The sequence below is a fragment of the Leptosomus discolor genome, chromosome 5 (assembly GCF_034619465.1).
Source record: "Leptosomus discolor isolate bLepDis1 chromosome 5, bLepDis1.hap2, whole genome shotgun sequence".
Taxonomy (NCBI): domain Eukaryota; kingdom Metazoa; phylum Chordata; class Aves; order Leptosomiformes; family Leptosomidae; genus Leptosomus; species Leptosomus discolor.
In genome coordinates, this window is record NC_141395.1 from 12,018,736 (window position 1) to 12,039,061 (window position 20,326).

General features: G+C 45.3%; 1 protein-coding gene across 4 annotated transcripts in view; it reads right to left on the reverse strand.

The window, feature by feature from the left end:
• The window catches only part of KALRN (kalirin RhoGEF kinase), a 525,904-nt gene extending 510,164 nt beyond the window's left edge, over positions 1-15,740 (reverse strand). For 3 of the 4 annotated variants that reach the window (XM_086466144.1, XM_086466147.1, XM_086466146.1), the window contains exon 1: positions 15,644-15,716. In XM_086466144.1, the coding sequence (XP_086322270.1) occupies positions 15,644-15,716 (73 nt within the window). Of the gene's footprint in view, positions 1-15,643 lie in introns of all 4 variants that reach the window. The other variant, XM_086466145.1, reaches the window with a different exon arrangement.
• Between the last annotated feature and the right edge of the window lie 4,586 nt (positions 15,741-20,326).

Consider the following 20,326-nt stretch of genomic DNA (forward strand, 5'->3'; position numbering starts at 1 on the left):
TATTGTTCCCACCCAAAAAGGCACAGTTTCTTCTTATGGGGATGCAACACTCATTCCTGTGTCACAGCCTTGCTGCCAAGGCATTTCTATTGCAATATTTCCACTTGTACATATAACTTGGGGATACCTACAACTTTAGTAGGAAAGATTCTGGCTGGACCTAGAGGCACCAACACCAGCAGAGTAAGCCATTAGAAATATCAGTTGAGCTGTCTGTCAGATAAAGCATGCCAGGCTTTACCCTAAGGGAGCCTCAGGAAAGTTAGGGATGCAGAAGCTCAAGAGCTTCTGTCAGAAAAGCTTGCAATTCAGCTGCTGTACCCTAATTTAACCCTATATGAACACTACATATCAAAAAGCAGAAGAGGGCTGAGATATTAGACACTCAGCTCCAGCCGGCACGACAAAAAGCACCCACTGATTTGGGACACTGGGGACAACCGGAGCCTGCCTTTCCCCTTCTTTGCATACAGCAGGTGTACACTCACAAGCCTCTTGCCAAGCAGTGGAAATAGAAAAGCTCTGCCTGACCAACACGCAGTATTTAACAGCTTATAAGCTTCTTTAACAACAACATGATTTCACATTTTACAGTCCCTCTCGTGCTCCAGGACCACAACGCCCTTTGCAATCTTAAACAATGAGCAGTGACGTGCTGGACCCATGTGCAGCTGGACAGGAAGAGCTGAAGATACGAGGAGGTTTCCTTCAGGCACATGGGCTGAGGTGTGACACAGGGGAAGCCCGTGTGTTCCCGGACAGCTTCAGTAGCAGCCGGGAAGGATGGGGTGCCTGGACGTGGTGTCTGCGTGTGCTGTTCCTGACACGGAGCTGCCAGAGGCTGTGTTTGTTTTACCTTGCCTAAAGTGAGAGAGGTTATGCAAAGACAGTAAAGGTGCTAAGAGTAACAGGATCTTCACCCTGAAGCCCTATGGAAGAGTCGCAGATACAAATTACCTCTCAACACCAAAATGCAGCAATTCATACAGTCAAATTCAGCAACGATTCATGCACACCAGCATTGCAAAGTATAGAGTAGAAAAATAGAAAACAAGAGAAGAATATAGCTATCCCAAGAGGAATCTGGCCAGGATATTAAGAATGCAGCCTTCCTTTCCAGAAATTGCTCAGGGGGTTCCTTAGTTGCACCAACAACTTCAAAACTGTGAACCTCAAGTCTTAACTTCAAAAAAAAGTACAGTTTTAATATCTAAGTGCCTCTTAGGGCCTTAAATGGATGAGTGCCAACAACAGAGCAATCAGCACCTACTCATCCATGGAGGCTTTCTATCTAAAAATGCTGTTTATCAGCAGAGTCCCAGCAGGACTACAGTATGATGAACACCTCCATGACAAGTCCTAAACTTCCAAACTAACACATATATTCACTTACCCATATGTAAAAGTGTGACACTGAACCAGACAGGTTTCCTGAGCATCAATACCTAATTCAAAGCAATCCATTGCAGCTTTTCCATTTGTTTCTGGATTGAGAATAAACTCAAGTTACTTCAGCACAACAGAGATGTTGTGTAGAATTACACAATAGAAATATTGAGACAGTTTCAAGAGTCTGAATACAAGATTTATATTCACTCCCACATGCAGAATGCCTCCTATCAGGAGGTACAAGCCCAGGCTGGTGCCCGCCAAAGTCCCACTGATATTAAGAGGAGTTGTGCAAGGATGTGTCCAGACAAGGCATCAGGGACTGATGCTACAACAGCCCGTGGCTTTCTGGATCAAGGCTGCTCATGTTCCATTTACTGTAGCTGAGAGGTGCTGGTGTTTAAGTCTGGTGTTTTAAGGTCTTACACAGTACCTATATCCGTAACTCTATAGCAAAGTTAAGGATGAAACTTATGTAAACTTCTGCATAAACTCTTTGGTCATGGAGTATTATTTTTTACAGATAGTCAAAATGAAAGAACTTAATAGTGTTTCATAAAAGATGAGAGGCACAACTCCAGACTCCCACACCTTGAAGGAAAACAGGACAGCCAAGAAACTGCAATATGACAAGCAGAGTTTTGCTTTCCCCAGCAAAAGATCTGCAGCTCTCCCCTACCACAGGACAAGCAGGATTGAGGATGGAGAGAACAATTTGTTGCTGTCCAATACAGAAAGCCAATAGGATTGGAATGCCAAAACAGCAAACAGTGGTGCTCCTGTGGTTTCAGGCTGCAGCAGCACAACACGTGGGTGCCCAAGACCAGTTCAAACCAGGTCAAAAAATCCAATTCATCAAAATAACCTTTTAAAAATAGATTGCTACAGTTAGTTTCCTCTGAAACCTAAGTGCTTCAGGCTGCTGCCTGAGCCACCGTTTGCAGGGTGTCTGCGCACCAAAAGGAAAAGTAATGACTAGGGATGTTTTAACTCATTTCCTGGAACAGCTCTTGGGGAAAATACATACATAGATTGGAAGAGCAAAAAGGGAGACAGGAGAGCAGATCCCTTCAGAAGTCATTAACAGCTGTCAACATAGCTGCGTGTTAGATGAAAAAAAAATTTTTTTACAGAAGCAGCTTGGTCCTGCTTTATTTGCCTGTGCACTTTGCATGCCTGCTATTTAGGCACCCTAAGTCTACCCTTCATGCCATCCTATTAGTTTCAAGATTTTTCATTTCAACCTGTATAAAGTTTTTGTCTTGTCTATTTGACATTCAGCTACTTTGTGTGCAAACAGAAATTACTGCACACACCAGGAGGACAAGAGAAAAAGGAGTGGCAGACTCCCCCCATATCACACTCTTGTTCAGCTCAACAAGATGGAGGCCCATTTGGACCAGGGACATCTACATAACAGAACCAGGGAGCAGGTTTGCTCCTTCTTGAATCTTCCAGGTATACATGAGTCAAAGGAAGCATTTGCTGGGGAGAGGCAGCCAGCAAAAAGTGAGGGCTATGCTCTGGACTGGGGAGCAATGGAGGGGCAGTGGCATTTACAGGGAGTGAGTTCCCACACCAGTCTCCACAGTCCACAGACTGGTGACCACTGCCTGTGCTGTATGTCCCACATCTTCTGTCTCTGAACAAAAGAAATACAAAGACAGCTTCCAAAGAGGAAACTTTCCTTTGTCTATATATTCTCATAGGAAGATGCAATGTGACTTTCTATTTCTCATCAGGGTGAAAATTACTTTTCAGAGTAGCACTTAATTACAACTCTCTGCAGTTCTCTCATTCACATGTTACATGAGGAAAGTTACTGGCAAATACAGGTGGTATGTGCAATCAATTCAGTACTCTTCAGAAGGCCATGGGTATTTATTCTACCATGGACAATGCCATGTTAAGCAAACAGCCCCATTTGGAATAGTGACACACAGATTTTACATTTGCTAGCTACATTCCAAGTGGAAAAAGTATGAGGAAAAATGAGCCCAAGAAAAGGAAACCATATACTATTGTTATAGCTCCGTTAAATTCTGCTGTATGAAATCAGTCAGGAGGTACCTTCCCATGCCCCGAGTAACTAACACACTCATGGGAGTCATCCATAGCATAAACTTTGTGGCAGAGTGGTTGGCTCTCCAGTGAAAGGGAATCTGGCACTCGTAAAAGACAACAAAAGCAGGATCAGAGCTGTAAATAGCTCCTGACAACATTCTCTTCATGAAGAGATCTCTGTGAAATATGGAATGTATTAGCAAACCTGGGCTGGAAAGGAAAGCATTTTTAGGTAGGTGGAACTTTTTAATAGCATGTCATTAAATCTCTCTTACATTTAGCATTTAATAGATGTAACTTTCACAGCAGAACGCTTGTTACAAAAAAGGCACAGGGGACCCTACTAAATAGTGACCGGAATGGACCCAAGTGCCTCATTTTGTCAGCATTCAGGTACTACAACGATGAGCAAAATCATCTGGATGTCTTAGCACATTAAATTAGAAATATCCTTACTCTGCTACCAGTCCTCTTTGGCCCCCATCCCCACACAAGTTTGTCAGCTGAACACAGGCCAAAATTTCCGCCTGTGTAAATTACTGTAGCTCCTCTGCTGTCGCTGGCATTGGGCCATTTTTTTATACCAGATGTGGCTCTGACCTACGTATATTTAAAAATAGGGTCAGTGTAATAAAAATCTTAAGACCGTTTGACTGGTTGGTGTGGACATAGGCAAGGTATGTTAATCCCATTTCTGGGACTAAGGCCAAGATGTACAACCTGTCTGAAGTAGGTCACCTGCATCCATATATAGGTACCCATATCAAAGTGGTTTAAGAAGAGCCAAGTGTTTGCACATCTCTCTGGTTTCACTTGTCACTTCAGCCATGACTTTCAACAATCCTACAGTAAAAGGGGGTTGGTGCGCTTTTCCTAGCCCATGCCCTGCCAGCAGAAGGTAAAGCCATGCAGCGCTTTGTCAGGGTTTGCTACACTGCCAGGATGTGGGTTTTTCAAGAACACGTGCACAAAATCCATGTAACCTCAAGAAAACCACTTACAACAGCTTTGTGCCTGACTATCCCCTTTTTGTAGATCGGTTTGATGAGACTTCTCTATTCCACACAGACTGTGACTATTTAAGTGTTCTGAAATGCTGTGCTGATTCTGTGTATTCTTTCTAATTACTGTTCTCTCCATTACTACTGTACACCAAGGGGAGCTGAGGATGGCTGAGCCAAGCAAAACAACTATTGTTCATTCTGCATGTCTCAAGTCCTGATTGACTTGAGGTGGATGCTGTAGAAACCTGTCCTTTGACTACCCAAGTAAGTTCAAAACCAACGGCTGGTAGGTTCTGTTGCACATGAGGACTGTAAGGCTCCCACACACAAACACCACAATAGAGCTGAAGCTGGAACAGGCACTGAAATCAATCCCAATCACAACAACTAGGTCCAAGCTGCCAGATATACTGTACAATTCAATGATGAGGACAAGCAGCTTTAAAAAAAAAAAAAAAAAAAAAATCTTTCCCCATGATAAGGCTGACATGCTGGGAAGTGTCATTTTTACAAACTCCCATTACCACACAGACCAGTTTTAATTGATCTGAACTCATCCAACCAACAGGATTTTCCCTCTGTTCAGTTTTAGCAACAGAAGTGTTTTAAACCATGCCAGTGTTAACAATTTTCTCCTGGCCTCAAATAGTTCAAGACCATCTCATTAGGAATTTGATAAACAACCTGAAGCAGCAGAGAGATTACAGACTAATAGGAATCTGTAATAGATGGCTGATCTATTTAACACCTCAGCTAACTTTCTAGCAGGACTCAGTTGAATAGGAGCAAGCTGTTAACAGGAGATTGGCACACCGTAGATCTAAGTCCTCGAAGCTCACAAGATCATTACTATTTACCCAGTAGGCCTGACTTGCTCCTTCCAACCAGATTTATCTGAATGCTTCAGACTGACTCTATTAGCATCACTCCTGAACTCTCTGCCTCAGCGTAGAAAAGTGGAGCAGGAAAGTTAAATTGCTGCGAACACAGTGGCAGTCAGGTCCAAGGAGGCTGGCTCTTCATGACATGTTTCTGTGAACAAGAGGCATTAAACATGAAGTGGAACACCCAATGATTTTGGCTCTGTATCTTCACTTCATAGGGAAATGCCTTCTCTCTGCAGCATCAAAGTGAGACAGGCATTTGGTGCAGTCACTATTAAAAGACTGCAGTGTGATAATAATGGTCTTCGATGGTGAGGGGCATCTCCTGGAAGCGAAAACCTTGTTGTTTTTCCTGTGCTTTGCACTACCTCGTATGGCTGCTTTCTGAGGATGGTACACGCACAGGCTTCACCTGTTCCCTCCTTTCACTACATATGCAGCCAAAGTCTGCCAATTTTTTTCTCTAATGTGTCAGAAAACCTATCTTTGGCTTTCCATCCTAAAACCTACAACTCCAATCAAATTTCTTATTGCCTCATTTCTGTGATTTCCTTTGGCTTCTGACCTTCCTCACACTGACATCACCCGCTTCCCCTCCATGAAGTATGCAGCCATGCAAGCTGCCAGCCCTTTCTCAGGCGAATGCCCTCCAGCTCTGAAGCATTCTACTAGATAACTTTGTTGAATTCTTCCATGTTTTTTCAGGTTTCCCTACAGTTTTCTCATTTCTTCCCTATTTTTCTGCTTGCACCTTATTCTCAGCCACTCTCTGCTCAACATCCAGTGCTAGATTCGATAACTCCTCTGGCTTGTCCTTCTGATGTGTTTAAAAGCAAAGCGAAAGACAAGTCTTTGGCTAAATGAATTCACAATCCACTTGACAGCTTTTATCACAAACACTTGATGGCAGGAATCATCTTTTTGTTCAGTGTTCGGGCAGCATCTGCTTCAGAAGGAACTAATCAGTGACTAAGGCAATAATACAAATAGCAAACTCTGGTAGATAACCATCGTAACATCATGAGAATATCGTAGGTCCTATAGGAGGCTAGCCCTATTGGAAGTTTTATTGCATCCACTCGCAGCCTTTGAATGGTCTCCTGCACCTATAGCTTCAGAAGCTACACAGACTGACAGGTACAGCACTTGAAGGGCCTGCTGAAAGCAAAGGCAACCTGCTGAAACTTTTCATCTGGAGTTTCCACTAAACTTGTCCCATGGGAAAAGACAGTAGTAAACAGTGGAAGAGAAACACAATCCAGACATTTCCACAGAAAGTAAATCTGCTTCCACAGAGTCCTGTGTATTTCTTGCTAGCTATTATTTTTAACCTCTTGCAGATTTATTTTTACTACAATTTAAATGTATCTGTTATATGCCATAATATTATTATTATGAAAGACACTAAAATAGCAAAGTATTCTAGCCACTTGATACCATTTTACGAAACAGGGAATTAAAGCCAACAATGACTGCAGGTCAGTGCTGCAGCCACCGATGCACATGACCCCCTTTCAGCCTTACTTATACCTCCTCTGCGGACAGAGGGAAGATTAACAAATAATGTGGAATTACTCCCAATGTTGTGGTGTGCATTGTCTTGCTGTTTAACTAGGGCGAGCAAAAAAGGAACTAAAATGCATCTGACTTCTGCCTGCTGCTACTGGGCTTTGGGCAGAGCCTTGGGCTGACAGCCCAGAGCCACAAAAGCCACCAGCTAAGCCTACACATCTCATACTGAAAACTACCTGGGATTGACACATATCGTAGAATCATGGAATGGTTTGGGTTGGAAGGGACCTTTAAAGGCCATCTTGTCCAACCCCCAGCAGTGAGCAGGGACATCTTTAGCCAGATCAGGCTGCTCAGAGCCCCATCCAGCCTGACCTTCAATGTTTCCAGGCAAGTGGCATCTACCACCTCCCTGGGCAGCCTGTGCCAGCGTTTCACCACCCTCATCATAAAAAAATTCTTCTTTATCCCTAGTCTGAATCTACCTTTTTTCAGTTTAAAACCGTAACCCCTGGACATATCACAACAGGCCCTACTAAAAACTCTGCCCCCATCTTTCTTATAAACCCCCTTCAAGAATTGAAAGGCCACAATAAGGTCTCTCCAGAGCCTTTTCTTCTCCAGGCTGAACAACCCCAGCTCTCTCATCCTTTCTTCACAGGAGACATATTCCACCCCTCTGATCATCTTTGTGGTCCTAACCTTGAGGCTTTCAATCCGTTTTTCACTAAGCTATTTTAAATAAGCTAAAGTTTGTTTGCGCAAGGGCTTCAGGTTTTTAGCTTCATAGCTATTAAGTCTAATAAAATACATTTAAAGAAATTCTGTCTTCGTTAATCAGCTTAGCTTTTCAGTACTCCAACGCTGATGGACGTCTATTCGTATCAAGACAAACTGTAGTAGAGCATAACTTTCCGCTCCTGAAAAGCACTGCTGCGAAGCTCTTTGTTTTCAGCTTGGATGCTGTTTGGCACAACAGTTTGACATTCACTTACGAGACTGGTGAAAAATATGCACTGCTAATTTTCTTAAGTGCCATGCCAGGGTCTCTGGGGGCCATGCGCTTGCCTACCTTGCCATACAGTAATATGATTTGCTCCCAGCTAATAAAGTGGACTTCACATCAGCTAAGGAAAAACTTTAGTTAGAGTGTCCCCTTTCTTCGTTATTGAATGACATATTCATGGCAAAGAACTAAAGTTGATAACATCTTTAAAATACTTCTTTTTTCCCCCTAACATGGGGTATACAAGCCGATAATCCGTGCAGATCTCCTTTTTCTCCCCCATCGCCCCCGTGGTTTATCATGTCCAATTAGCCATCTGCCATGCCTGCACCGCCATACAAAGGAAGCCCACTCTCCTCCACTGCAGCCCATCAGCAGGGCTATTGTCCTGGCTGACAAACAAGAATCAGACACTATTGTTCCCAGCTGACGATGCTGCTCCCAATGTAGGCTGCCAGTTGCCATTAAAACAGCGGGAGTGCCGGGGTACACTCCAGGAGTCAGGAACCACGCCAGCAGTGCCAATATTACCGGGGAACCTTTACAAAGCTTTCTTCACTATATATATATATATATATATATATATCTTTTCTGATTTCAGGTAACAAACCAACCTGGGCCAACTACCGGTCTTCATATCCCAGGTGCACCGCAGCATGCCTGATCTACTGCCTTCACTGTTTCACCAAGCGCTCACCTTGCAAAGAAAGGCTCACAATCCTCAGAAGAGAGCAACATCTTAGAGTCAGACCTGTCCTTGTAACAACTTTTATTTTAAAGGTAAGGCATGTCTTCTGCCACTTCAGCACAGCTTACTCCACACACACAGACCCAAAAAAAAAAAAAAAAAAAAAGGTTGTTTAAAAAAACCTGAAAACACCACTAAGTCTACATTGGTACCAATTATGTGACAAGGTTAATTTAATTTCTTTCACAAAAAACATGCACTCACCCTTTTTCCCAAGGCCACTTCAGCAACAGAAATGACCAGAGCAGCTGGTCTGCCAGTCACCAAGATGTTAAATTGAACATCATTTCCTCTTATTATTCTCAGCAAAGCGTGATGTGACCTTACACTAAAAACTACAATCTGACTAATTACGGTAGTTTTGTTCCATCAGTGAAACTGAAATGCTGGTTCATATAATTAAGGTTGCAAAAAAAGGAATTTCATTTTTAGTTTTAAAGGCAATTTGTTGCCTTGAAGTGGGAGTGCAACAAATTAGGCCTATGTACCTACATGTTCTCAGTCATTATATTGTGCAATTTGGAAGAAACAGAAAACACTCCTAGATTTTAGTAACGAAGCCACACATGTTGATAAGGGAGAAAGAACCCAAATAAACCACAATTTATTCTAGGCACTAGTTAATGAAAATGAGCAAAAAAATTGAATATTTATATTTAAAAGTAGAAACAGAATATTCTCCTAAACCTAGATTAGGAAACAATCAATAAATGTTTTACCTGGTATTTCACACTCCAGCATTGAACATACATAATTTTAATATACCACTTTGAAACTTCGCTGAACAGTTCAAAATAAAATAAATTAAAAACAACTGAAACTAATGTTGTTCCACAGTAATCACATACGTAACAACTTTCACAATGGCTTACAATAGAGGAAAGTCTTTGCCCTGGATTCTAATACTGGGCTTATTCTGAACCAAATCTGAAATACAACATGAAAAGTTAAATATTTTGCTGAAACATTACTCCATTCTTAGCACAAAATGCTCTAAATCCTATTTCAACACACTGCAGTCCACATACTGCACAGGTGACTGACTCGAACCTAGATTTACAACTGCTATGGCAGTGCCTGGGCTGAGTTCTGTTTTCAGTTACATCCATGAAAACTCCCAAACAATTCCTCTGAAGTCCTCTGGATCTGAGCAACAGTAACACAATCTGTCCCAGAATTGAGTGGAAAAAAAATAATTCAAAATATTATGACTTCTTTCTTTTATAGCCCTCCACACTTTAGGGTTCTCCATTCAGACAATCACATTTGACTTCTTTTCATATCCAGCTTTCTTTTGCAACACATATATTGTAATATTTGCTGTTATTCTTGCCAGATTCGCTAGCAAAAAAAAGTGGCAGAGTCCCTTCAGTTAAACACAGGGTGCGTGTGCCACGCAAGGCTGTAAAACGGGAGTTCTTTATCCAAAGAAATATTAAAAGCAGGACACCAGTCCAAGCCAAACAAAAGCAAAAATACTTCTAAGTTCTTCCATGATTTACTTTAAGTTCCAGCCATAAAATGCACAGCGCTATGGGTTTATAAGGCCTAATACTCCGTAAGTATTTTCTTTGATATAACTATGAAGTACTTAAAATACCGCTGGGTACTGTATGGTACACGTCACCACGGAGCAATAAAGCTGCTATACATCCATAATCAACCTTCCGAGGGACCGTAAGGTCACAGCAGCTGAAACAACAGAATACTTCATCCCCAACCTTCAAGAGGCCCAAAGCACCTGTCCAGTCGGAGGACTTCCCAGTGGGCTCTTAACACGAGGGTGTGCTTGGAAGTTAAACCAAAAAAAAAACAACCACCAAACCCACCAAAGTTGCTCCCATTTTTAAACCCTCATGTTTCCCCAGCAGGTTATTATTATGGGACTTGATAAAATACACTATGAGAGGCAGGTGGTGGCAAACAGCAGTAGTTGTATTTGCCTGGCCAAGTTGGATGCTCACTTGTATCCATGCAGCTCATCATCCCAAGACACGCCTGGCCACCTAAGGCCACATGCAAAAATCTTCTACACACCCACTAGGAGGGTTGTACAGGGCTCCTCTTTGATGACTTTGGAATAGCACTTTTCTTCTTTCAGAGTTTCAACCCCAAAACACAGTGTAGGCAACAGGTTGCCCACTATATATTCCCCCCCAATAACTTCTGCAGGTGCCGTATCGAGCCTTATTACATTGCCTGTGCCATAAGCTTATGTTCCCTATTGCATCCTGTCCTGGAAATCAAGGACTGTGAACCTCAGTACACACCAGCTCAGAAGCTGGTGTGAAAGGCCTCTTCCTCTTGAAGTAATTCCATTCAGCACTAATTTAATTAATATCAAATAGAATAAATATCTTCTTACTGGCCTATAATACAATGCAATCTCATCCAGAAGAAACACATTGTAAATGACCATCAGATGCCACCCCTGTTGCCCTGCATGTACTTCTGAGTGAGGAGGAAGGAAGTAGTATGGGAAAGAAATGCTTTTCTGAACATAAATCACCAATTTAAATTGCTCCCTTCCAGGATCAGACAAAAAGAGATCCTTCCCTTTTGTTACAAGACCCCCCCAAATCAGCAGGTTCTGCCCTATTTCTGAGCAGCATCTGCAGAGTGAGAGGAGAAAAAGGACAGACATTCCCAGCAAGACCTCTTGGTTCACATACACATCCTTTGCCATGTCTACATGCTAATTCTTGGACTAGTAGAGTTCCCTCAGTCTGGAGGAGGAGGAGACGGGACAACAGCAGGGCAGAGCCACAGGTGTTCCCCATGCACTGGGGGTACCTTGTGTCACCAGGTACTGGCGACAGAGGCTTGGGAGGATCTGAGTCCCCACATGTAGTGAGATAACCTTCCTCCTCCCCCACATCAATCACATGAAAACACACCTACATTAGACAATATGGAAAGAAAGGAACAAAACTCATATTCCTAATGGGGTCAGAGGTCAAAACCTCCAGAAAGCAGGCCAGATTTTAATTAACAGCATCACCTTGGAGAACACTGGAGCTTTCCAAGTGGTAGGCACAACCTGACAGTCTTTTCTACAACAGAGCCTCCTTTATCAGTGCACATTACCAGACCGGGCCTTATAAAGCCTTAAGCTGAGGAAGCCAAATGCCACACGAACACCTCACCTCCAGTGACAACTCGATTGAATCAATTTATCTGCTTTACGAGGAGACATTTGATTCCATCAACCTCGAGGAGCACTTCTCTGCAGACATCATTTCAAGCACATCTATTGATCAAACAGCCTGGCCACTGCCAATCATTTTAAAGTTATTTAGTAGCAGAGCTGCCAGTCACTTGTGCACAAATGAACAACACTGGAAGTATAGCTGGCTGGTGGAAAGCGAGAAGCAAACAGAATAATTCATTACAGTCAAAGGAGATGGAACAATATCAATTTTCAACACACTCACAGGAAGTATCGATGACGAAGTCAGCATCTTCGTATCAGACATAATCAATGATACTCTTAAGTGCCAGAAAAACAAATTAGAAAATAAAACGTACCTGCTAGTGGATAAGAAATATTGATGATTACCTGTGCCAGTAATTGGTAGTTTGCTAAGTTGTTCTGTCACTGACCTCCATAAATATTTAAAAATTTGGTAAAGGATTTCCTTATATGTTTCACCTCTGCTTCCAAAACACACCGCAGAAATTCCTGCAGCTTAGGCACGAACGTTAAGCTTTCCCCATATCTGTATCCAAGGGATATCTGTCATTTGTACGCTTTACAAGGTGATTTACTTTATGTTTGAAACAACAAGTATTTGGATTCAGTTCCATGCAATATGAAAGTCTTGGTACACATTTAATATAGACTACTGAGAGTTCCAGAGAACTTGCTCATATTTCATCTGTCACCAAAATAGACATAAGAAACTTAATAAGACATACCTAGGCATAGATTTGGTTTCTTACTCAAACATAAGCTCAAACAGAAGCAATAGACATCACACAGAAATTACTGCCTCAATTCAGCAGCTGGTGTTATCCCAGAAATCAGAGCTAGAGACTGCAATAGTCATTTCTGCCCTTGCAGTCCCTCTGCCTGTTAATTTTTATCCCAATTACATGGGAGTGATTCTCTGTAAGACGACTGAATTACCCTCTGTGTATATCTGATAGTGAAAATTAGAACAGTCCCTACCCTCCCTGTCTCCAGGGAGGTCTCACTGACTGCCAGCACCAACCACACAGGTGTTAAATCCACCCTTTTCTCAAAAGCCATTCCTAGTTCTCAGCAGTGTAAGCACCTGAAGAGACCCTCCTTTATTACCTCCTGTTAATTCCTTCAGCTTTACTTTCCAGGTACAGCTCAGGGCTGCTATCTCAGCTGTCATCGCACCTCCGAGTGACTGGATGCTGCCGGGGGAGCCACTCCGTGCGCGGCGCCATCCCCAGCACCAGCCTCCTCTGCTGGTACCAGGGAGCAGCAGCCTATCGATCCTCCCGGCTCAGCGCAAAGCCCGGCTGGTTGCTAAAAGCCTCCGAGTGAGATATTAATCGTTTGGTCTCCATTTTTTTTTTTTTTTCACTAAGAATAACGAGTTCATGCTTTTCCTTGTAGCAGCCATGAATTTGTGAAGAGTTTAGGCAGTTTAGTGTACCCTTGTGCTATTGGAGCAGCTAATCTTTAAACCACACAAGTTCATTTTTTATTTTATATGAACATACAAGGCATGTAAGCCACAATGGTTATGCTTTACAAATCCAGAAGATAAGTCAGGACAGAAGGCATAAAAGAAAAAAAGCTAATATCAAGGGGAAAAGGATGCTAAGTTAACGCAGATCTCTGCAGCTATTGCAAATCAGACCCTATCTCACAGTCTGCAAGATTGCCGCTGACAGCCAAAAAGAGGAGTGGGAGAGTCTGTTGTGTGCTGTCTACAGTTGTCTACAGTTCTCCTAAGCCCCACATCAGCTGTTCTCTCTGTCATCCATTAAAACCAACTTCAGACAGGCACAACAGCAGCACACAAACCCCGCAAGTGAACGGTGCACAAACAACGCAGGAAACCAACAGAGGGATTTCACAGGAGTCATGCCTGCTCTCGTGCTTTCCCCCTATTTCTCAGTGATGTTGCCTGGCCATTGCAACAGCTGACAATCCAAATTAATTACTAAGAGGGTTTTGTTTCATGTCATCTTTTTGAACACAAAATGCTACATAACAGCACAGACAGAAGAATTTTGCCATCTCCTTAGATGAAGCTTAAGCTGGATGAGCCAACCATGATAGATGGCCTGTGCTTCAGTGCAAGGATATGGCCTAGGCACATCTTCCCAGCCCAGATTCCTGTGATTTTGTTTCCTCAAGAAGCAAAGTGTGAAGTGAAATCTCCAGGTTAACTGTATAAGGCAGGCGGCAAGTGCATTCAAGGATCCACAGGTGAAATTTCAGGTGGAGGTGGCAGATTGGGACAAACATCTAGTCATGTGGCTCCCTATGCTTTTTCCTCATTTAGGAATAGTTTGTCATATAAGCTTGACAGACTTGACTCTCTCCAAATTCAATTCTGTTAACGTGCTTATGGTGAGAAGGCAGTGTCACAGAGAAATGATTCAGCTTTGGGTGAAGGAGGGAAGAGAGAAAAGGTGGGGGGAACCTTAATTAACAGGTTCATTTTAAAAGGAACATTAATGGGTTATTTTTTTTATTTTTTTTTAGACAAACTTGCCATTGTTGAGACTTAGGAAATTAGCTTGTAACCAGGTAGGCTATCAGCAAGTAAATATCCTATGGCTTAATGGCTTGTGGATCACAAGATACACACAGCCAGACCTTATTATAGTTATCCTCTAGATCAAAGGGTTTTCACATAAATGGGGTGCAGTCTACCATAGCAGGGAGCTGCTGCAGGCCTTCAGATTTTACTTCTTTAAAGTTTTGGTGATTACATAATTGTTTTTTTGTAACTGGAGCTCAAAGGACTGTGTGTAGCTAATGAGCAGGTAGATGGAGAAAAACAGCTGAAAAGCAGAGTCTTGACAAACAGCTGTGGCAATAAGTGTTAGTCCCAGCCTAAAAGGGTCAATCCCCTTATGAAACAAGTATTTAATCCTTTACAATTTTTAATTAAACAACTACCAAGAAGCCTATAATACTTTCTTAAGATTTCTGCCGGGGGGGGGGGGGGGGGGGGGCGGGGGCGGTGGTGACCACAAGTTGTTTCACTTGAGATGCTGGTCCTGTGCAAAGCCCTCTTTCAGAGCTGAGAGCTCCCATACAAACACCATCTCGCTAAGGGGTGGTGCAGTGGAGACCCCAGCACGTACCCACTGCCCAGAGAATTTAATTAACCACCGCATCATTAGCGAAGGCCCCACACCATGCTCTGCTGTAGCCCAGCTACACTTCTGCTCTACTTCAGCATCCTCTGATACGGGAGAGCGAAACACTCGGCTCTCACCCAGCCCCGAGATAGTTTGAGAGCCCGTCCCCGCCAGGTCACATCCCCGGCCGGCCGCGGGGCTGCGGACCAGCGCTGCTCGGGGCGCCTCTGCCCGCGCTGCCCACCCGAGGGCGGCACGGGTAGCGCCCGGCTCTTCGCCCGGGCGGAGCGGGGGCGGGCAGGGCAGGCGGCCGGCTCCCGTTCCAAACACCGGCCGGTACCCGGGCGGCCGCCGCCCGAGGAGGGGGCCCGGCGGGGCCCAGCCAGCGCAGCCTCCCGCGGGGGCGACAACGCGGCGGCTCTCCCCGAGCATCCCCGCGGGGCTTTTGTGCCTGCCCGGGGCGGGGTCCCGGCCGGTCCCCTTCCGAGGCGGTCGGCGGCGGGAGTGCAGCCCCGCGGTAGCATCCTCCCGGGGGCGGGTGGGTGGACCGGGGCACGGACGAGCCGAGGGGCTGCGGCGGACAAAGCGAGAAGGCAGGCGGGGACCCCCTCCGTTTCCCTCCTCTCCCCTCCCCGCGGCTCCGCTGCCGGCGATGCCCGCGCCGCCGCCCCCAGCCCCGCATCCCGCGGCGGAGGCAGGGCCCGGCGTTGCCCCGGCCCCTTCCCCGCGGCTCCCCTACCTGTTCGGAAGAAAGCATCCACCTCGGAGTCGGGGACAGCGCCTTCCTCCGCCGCCCCTTCGGCGGGATTCATGGCTGGGGGAGAGGCGGCAGCGAGCCCGGCGGCTGGTAATATCCAGTGAGTTAGGGAGGAGGAGAGCAGAGCGAGAGAGAGAGAGAAAGAGGGAGGGAGAAGAGGAGGGAGGGAGGGATGGAGGCGCGTTTAGCAGCAAGCCCAGCCGAGCGCCGCCCGGATCATCCCTTCCACGGTGCCTGCGGGGCGGCTGCCCCGGGGCTAGGCTGCGCTGCCCCCGGGCTGCGCTGGGCGGCGCGGCCCGGGGCGGGGTGCCGGTGCGGAGCCCCGCCGCCGCCTGCCCCCTCCCCTCCACCCGCTATTGTTCCGACCTGCTCCGCTCCCCCCCGCCGCCGCTGCTGCTGCCCCTCGCCGCGCTGACAGCCCAGCCCGGCCCGGCCCCCGGCGGCCGCCTCCGCCGCTTCCCTACCGGCACTTCCTGAGCCAGGCCGGGGCGGCTGCGGCGCCCCCCGCCGCCGGGGCAGCCCCTCCGCGGGGCGCGGCCGCTCCGCGCAGCAGCGCGGCCCGGGGCGGGGGCGGGGGTCCAGCTGCGGCCGGCGGGGCGGGGCGGGCACAGGTGCGGGCACGGGCGGCCCGGCGCGGGGTGGATTTCTTTATTTCCTACCGCCGTGCGCTCCGCAGCCCTGCTGATGGGCATCCCCGGTCTGCACCGCTGCCGTGCCTCCCCTCCGGTGAATAACGGCGGGGGCACGGCGCAGCGCTCGGCTGTCAGCTGGGCACGTTCTCGGGGAGAGAAAGTGAACGCCGGGGTGGTTACAGGGAAAAAAAAAAATCTTCTCTTTGTTTTGGGGTTTCGGGGGGGAGGGGGGTTGGGGTTTTTTGTTCGTGGGCTGTGGGGCACGATTGCTTTGGAAACGATCAGTGAAGCTGCATGTTGTTGCAGGTATGCCTTCAAATTTTATTTTTTACGGTCCTAGGTGACTAGAGAGCCAAAAAGGAGTTTGAAAAGCCAAGCCACTCGTCCCAGCTCAGAGATCGATTCAGCTTGCTAAATGATTTTTATTTCTCTGCTGTAGCTCCATTATTTGTGATTTGGGACAATAATTGTTGTCTCAAAAGGAGAGCTGTGAGGAATACTTGTTTGCACTTTGTTATCAGCTGTGTTAAATACTATTCCCTGAGCTCAGCTATCACGATTTCAAGCACAGACAGGCAGAGATAGACAGAAAGACAGATGTTTGCCATTTGGGCACTTTCCTTTCTTCTCCTGTTCACCTATTTGAAGTCTCACCAGCTCCTCATTCTTCTATAATCGCGTAACCGCTCCAAAACTAGCAGCCTGCTTAAGGAGAAATGTTGCTGTTCCACCTATTCAAAACACTGATATGAAACAGGAGTGTTACTCTCACACCTCACAGTTGTTCATCTTTGCTGCCTCTACCATTAGGAAGAAAAAGGAACTGCTGAAGTAATCACCCCTCTGGCTGTATTACCCTTGGATAACCCATCCTTGCTGCAAAAACGCATCCATCACTCTCAAGAACAAAAGTCGTTTAGCCAGCATTCCCCGTGCCCTCAGTGTCGTTATCCTGTAGAGGTAATGCCCAGTCACCGCCCCTTTGCCATTGAGAAACTCTGGTGTTTCAGAGACTCTATAGGTGCACAGGAGGAAGTCAGCCATAGAAGATGAGGATAAAACATCTCTGGGAATCTGGTCACCACAGAGGGACTCCCTGGAGCACTTTGAAAGAGCTAAGTATCAATCTAGTGCATCCCAAGAAAGAAAATACTCCCAATAGCAGAAATCTCAGAGCCAACTGGTTGTAAGTGACACTCTTTGGATCAGATCTCAGTCTGTCAGGTAGGTTAGCAGGTGAGGCTGGCAGAACCTTTCCTGTTTCAGCCCTGAATATGGGTTTCCTCTATCTGATCTCTTCTCAATAGAGCATAGAGGAAGGCTGGGTTTGGGTGTATGCTCACTGATGAGATACATCGCACTTCATAAAAAGGCTGAAACTTTCCCTGCAGAAGCTTAAGTCTCGAAATGGCATTGACCAGTCAGGATGAGTGTAGAGATCCCAGTCACATCTTCTCTGACCTTACTGTTTACTACTGGAATTGAAACAGAATTGAAAAGCAAATCATATGTCATGCCTGGGGACTGCAGAAATAAGAGCAAACATCCTATAGAGATCTATCTAGCATTTAGTTCCCCCCCCTTCTGATCTACTGCCCATTTCCCAAGCCTAACACAAGCTGGTTTTAACTGAAGCCATTTACCTTTTTATGCCTATGGATAAAAAGGGTCATTTCACAACTATCTGCAGAAAATATCAACACAAAAGCTATGTCCAGGCTGGCAAAGCTCACTGCAGACCTCTGTGCTGCCTCTGAGCTCAGCTCCTTAGGACAAGGGTGCCAGGACCACCTCCACATTAGGAATGCCAGCAGTAAGGCATTGCCACAGTACAAGCACCTCGTTACAATCAGCCTTTCAAGCACCAGACTTTCTTCAGTGACCATTCACCCTTTCTGCCACATCACACTATGCAGAAAAGCCTTCCATCTTCCAGGCTTAAGCAAGCTGCATCATTTCAAATCCTGTCTCAAGACCTCATCTCTGAATACTCACTACCCACAACCCAGATTCTCTCCTTACCCTCATTCTCCCCCAGACTCTTACATCCAGGTCGATTTTCAAGTGCGAGCTAAAGGCTTGGTAGCTGGGAAGAATCTGCCTCCCTTGTGAAGCACTTTGAATCCACTCAGGATTTGGTACATTCTGGTGAATTTTAAAGTCAAACCATTCCTCCTTCAGGAGCAGCCTTAGAAGACAGACAGGAGTTACCTGTAAGCAAGGAAGGTGTAGCATCATCCAAAGGGAATTAATGTTGTCAATGACAGAGACATTTCTATTCCCCTTTCATTATGAACCCTCCAGGTGCGGCCTACAGCATCAGTTGTAGGAATCATAGAGGCTACAGAAAACATCTTTGTCTATATAACCTGCAGTCAAACATGTTAGAAAATGCTGAGGGAGGTAGAGCTGTTCATTTAGCTGACCTGCCATCCTGATACCTACACGGATTCCTGGTTAATGATTGAACCAGGTAAGGCACTTACATTTAACCATATAAAATACTGATATCTTCTGAAAACAAATGATTTTTTTCTTTGCAGAACAACTTCATTAGAACAAGAACGTCCCAGATCTCTCATACTTTGAAACAAATGGGAGTTTCCACTTTTTAAAGAATAAAGATGTTTGGAGGTCTTTTTAATCCAGCTTCATTAAAGAGTATCAAGACTTAGCCATGTATTTTTGTTGCCCACCTCTGCTGTGCAAGGCACAGCAAGTTTGTTCTTCTGTGCTTGCAGCTCCACCGGCCAGGGAAGTCCTGCACAATATATTCACTGTTTTCACAGGAGTATCATTGAAGCAACAGCCCTGCTGTCACGTTTTGCACACACCTCTGATATCCACACACCATGGAAATACAGGACACTGAGTACCACATTCAGATATCAGTAACTTTTAGTGCAACCCCAGACATTAAGTGAGCTACTATTTTTATTAACATTACAATCAGAGCAGGGCTGTCACTGTAAAATATCATTAACAACTAGGAACCACCATGACTTCAGTTCAAGTCTCGGCAACAAGTTTACGTTTTTTGTTGTTCAAAGAAGAGCTGTTAAATATAGAATGAAATACTTTCTGCAATATATAATTCACTTTTCAGATATAATGCTGAAGGCACCTACGGTTTCCTTGAAAAACAAAACACGAAAAAAAACCTTAGATTACGTAAGCCAAAATACACTAGTTTCACTGACAGACACTGCTTTAATCTTTCACATGGCTCTACTTGACAAATACCTCAATCCATACCGAACAACTTAGCTTAACTAGGTACGAGTGGTTTTATTTGTGACAGCCCCTAAAGCTGCTCAAAGATGAGAAACTGTCACACAGGCTTTTAATTTAAGGCCTCTGCCAGTCAGGTTTCCCAATGGGATGGCAATAGGCGGCATCCAAGCCGAAACATTTGTTAGCTAAATCTCATGAGCTTGCAAACTATAGGATGGGAGGAGGGAGAAGAATTTGAACAAGAAATCAGTGAAATTCATCTTTCCAAGACAGCAGATCCAAGATAGGAGAAATGTATTTGAAGGCTCTAGGACAGTTGTGCTGCTGGAAACAGTACAGCACTCTGAGACAGCACATGCAACGTGGGTGTCCCGCACAAAGGATCAGGAGTCAAGTGCTGCAAAACACCATGCACGTGCCGAGGGTTCTCATTCAAAAAGGAATAGGGAGAAAAACCATCCTACCAGGCTCAGCAGACGAGCCGCAGTCTGCAAGGTGCTGCAGAGACCGTTATTTGCGCAGAAAGTCCCTCCCTTTCAGTGTCACAGCAACATCTAAATACAGAGTGTTAATGGGTAAGATGAAAGAGAAAACCTGAATAGCAGAGCAGGAAAAACATAAGTCTTAAAAGCACCTAAGGCTGCCTTGTTAATAAGTTATTTGCAGCTAAATTCTGGGGGATGTGAGAAGAATTTCTCACACCCAGAGACCTGTTCAGACCTATGTCTAGGTATTAGAGTTGAAATTACTATGCTTTTAAATGCAACCAGGTGCAGGGGGTGGAAGTTTCCATCCATAT